At 45.2% G+C, this 3,431-nt stretch overlaps 1 protein-coding gene across 1 annotated transcript; it reads left to right on the top strand.

Moving 5' to 3' along the window:
- Positions 1-795: 795 nt before the first annotated feature.
- On the top strand, positions 796-3,068 carry LOC134601082 (protein phosphatase 1 regulatory subunit 3C-like). The gene is made up of 2 exons (XM_063445502.1): positions 796-952; positions 1,951-3,068. The coding sequence occupies exon 2, from the start codon at positions 1,974-1,976 to the stop codon at positions 2,640-2,642; it is 669 nt and encodes a 222-aa protein (XP_063301572.1). The 5' UTR covers positions 796-952; positions 1,951-1,973; the 3' UTR covers positions 2,643-3,068.
- Positions 3,069-3,431: the final 363 nt, after the last annotated feature.

Below are 3,431 nucleotides of genomic sequence, written 5' to 3'. Positions count from 1 at the left end.
AACCCCCCCATACTGTCCAGACCCCCCCCCATACTGTCCAGACCCCCCTCATACTGTCCAGACCCCCCATACAGTACAGAACCCCCCAAATACTGTCCAGACCCCCCCAATACTGTCCAGACCCCCCCATACTGTCCAGACCCCCCCATACTGTCCAGACCCCCCCACACTGTACAGACCCCCCCCACCACTGTACAGACCCCCCCCCAATACTGTACATACACCCCCTCCATACAGCACAGTCCCCCCTGATGGCTGAGAGTGTTGTGAGCGAGGCTTACCTGAGAGATGTCAGGATACAGTGCAGACACCGCGCATGCGCACTCAGGGGGTAGGAGATTTCTTAGAAGATATGGCCATCAGATTTCTATACCCCCTTAGTGCGCATGCGCGGTGTCCGAGGCTGTCCTGGCTTGGTGGGCGCGTGCGCAGTGTGGGGCAGGGAGATCGGATGAATGTTCGGCTGAATCGATCTCCCTGCCCGCTGGTGCGCTGTCTGTGCCCGGCGGGAGTACTTCGGCGCGCGTGCGCACTGGCACGTTAAATCCCCTCCATCCCCCCTCCCTTGTAGCTACTTGCGCAGGCGCAGTGTGGGTTTCGCGCATGCGCATTAGGTGTCCTTCGCTCCCGATCTGTGTGAAATTTTCACCTACCTGTTTTTCTGCGCAGGCGCTCCTCCTCCTCCAGCTCCGAAACGTCAATTCCGGTGCGGCCTCGTCACTTCCGGTGCGGCTGCGTCACTTCCGGTATACCATTCTGACAAGGTATAGAGATCTGATAGAACACCGGCGGGTTTCAGTAGGCGCAGGGCGCCGGTGTGAGAGGAGTGCTTCTCTGCCGTCTGCTGCCACACAGCGAGTCTCGGCGTCCTCTGCCACGGTCCTGCTGGTCTACCATCACCACCACAGCCTGCTGCCGCTCCTACACCCGGAGAAAGGTTTCTATCTAGAAGGTAAGCAGTCTGGAGTTGGATTTAAGTGGTAATACTGAATGAATGGGGGATAATACATGGGAAGGGAGTATGTAGAGTAATGCAATGTTCTGACTGCTCAGTCTGACCCCTGGCGTGGCTGTCTCCACTATAGAACTTTATGTGTTTATTGTTAACAGTAATCTGTACAGAACTCGCCCAACTTTTAATTGGAGTCTGAAATCGGCTATCGTGGCTTAATTAAACCATTATCCTGGTGAATCCGCTACCTACTCAGCTCTTCACTGAAATAGAATGCATTTTATATTTTGGGTCAAAATAGCTGACTTGTAAAAACCAGGACATGTAAAAAAAACTTGCCGTATTCACTATCCCACTATGGCTGTCAGAAATGAATAAATTGTGGATTGCTGCTTATGATCACAAAGCCTTCTCGCCTACAAACTTACCACAAGTATTTGGTGATCCCATATTAAATACATGTGGCATATAAAAAAATAATTGTCATTTGTTTCCTTGGTTTTTTGGTTTTGTTTTTTTTTAACCATAAGTCTGACTTTAGAATTGCAAACTTTCTATGAAAATGAATAACTAGGTTATAAAACTGTAATGCTAGTCTTACATTTAACACCTCGATCTTTTAATATCTGGTGTTGTGAAATAGTTATTGCAAGGTACTAACTTGATCTGTTATTTTAAATCTGCATCACTGGGCTAATAAAGCTACAATCCCTAGTGCATATCTTGTCAAAGGGACAGGCAAAGTCAATGCATGTCTAACGTTTTAAACCCTAGTCTCTGTGAATACGTTCATTGCTGCATTAGAGCGTTATACTCTTGTATTCCCTTAAACTCTTGTCTGGGCTTTTTATTTTTTTTCCATTGAAGCCATTGTTAGACTTGACTTAAACTCCATAGAAAGTTTAGAGATGTTGTAGTTTCTATGCACATAGTAAAAGTTGATTTTTTTTTTTAACTTATATTTTTGTCCTTTTTTTTTTTTTTTTTTGTTCCCTCAGGTTGACCTCCATACACTTGCAAAATGCCTGGTGACTTCTCTGTACTCTGTCTCAGCCCTCCAACCCCACATCAGTTGTGCTTCCCATCATCTAATTCACTCAGACCTTGCCTGGCACAAACTCAACGTCCTCCAGATCTCCGCAAGAAAGGTGTGGTGTTTGCGGATGCCCTTGGACTGGCCCTCACCACCATCCGCCACTTTTCACCCTCATTTTTTGATGAAGATCCAATTGGGCTTGCTTTGGCCTCACTACGTGCCCTACGTCCTCTCTGCCGCACAACCTATAGCTTGGATTTCCATCCTCCAAGTCAAGATTACACTGTCTTTCGTTGTAGACTAGCCAGACAGCAGGTTTGTCTGGAGCAGTGTGCTGTGCAGGGAGCATCATTGGCTGGTACCGTGAGGGTGCTGAACATTGGCTTTGAGAAGAGAGTGATTCTGCGGGTTAGCTACGATAACTGGAACAGTCATTATGATTTGCCTTGCTCCTACCTACGTGACTTACATGGTGGAGAGGAAACTGACACTTTCTCCTTTAGGTTACCACTGCCTAGTGGTACTGTTCGGGCAGAGTTCTGCATTTGTTTTTGCTGTCAGGGGCAGGAATACTGGGACAACAACCATGGAAAGAACTATACACTGCATAAAGTGGAGGAACGCAGTGGGCAGATGCAGAGATCACAGTGGTGAAATAGATCAGGTTAATTGACATCTCAATGTTTCATCTACTGAAATGGTTTTCCTGTCTGGCAAAAAAGTTCTTTTGTATAGCCATTTACAATGCAAAACAGTAGGGTTGGCAGAGCCAACCTTGGAGAAAGTGAATACACTTACGATCTTGTACTATCAGCTTCTAAAATGATACTCATCCTGTATGGCTAATTAACCTCTAATCCCATGCTCCGCCTAGCTGTTAGAATAGCATTTTAGCTAGAACACTTTGAGACCTTGTGGGTGGATGGGGAGCTAGGACTGGTGAACTGTCATGTAAAGACTTGTGTGCAAACTGGTTTTTGCAATCCATGGGTTGATTGGATGATTGAATTGGGCTAGTTGATCAGTTATGGTTTTTATCTGAATCTGTACTACAAATCAAATAAATATTTTATATATTGACTTGTGGTGGTCTTTCAATACACACTTTCAACTTTACAACCATTTTCATGATAGTTGTCACAATGTCAAATAGACAAAGTTCTTCATTAGTATATAAGATGGCTTATCCATGGTATAGGCCTGTAAAGCCTGACCCCAGGTGTTTGAACCACATTTCCCTCAAAGCTTTTAACTTAATTACTGATAAGTATCACTTTACTAGATCTAAGCTGCCAAGCCTGAATCTATAGAAACTGCAATTTCTCTGGCTACAAGTGTTATCACTGTTTTGTCCCTAGCTTTCAATATAAAAACACATGGAAGCTTTATGCAGGCAGATGTAAAAAAAAGTTTTGACACTATGGTTAAGTACCCATGACCGCA

This window comes from Pelobates fuscus, chromosome 3 (genome assembly GCF_036172605.1).
Source record: "Pelobates fuscus isolate aPelFus1 chromosome 3, aPelFus1.pri, whole genome shotgun sequence".
Taxonomy (NCBI): Eukaryota; Metazoa; Chordata; class Amphibia; order Anura; family Pelobatidae; genus Pelobates; species Pelobates fuscus.
This window is presented reverse-complemented; position numbering and strand designations above follow the sequence as displayed.

What these genes read in the sequence shown, in the direction of transcription:
- LOC134601082 (XM_063445502.1), top strand. Translation starts at nt 1,974, where the DNA reads ATGCCTGGTGACTTCTCTGTACTCTGTCTCAGCCCTCCAACCCCACAT.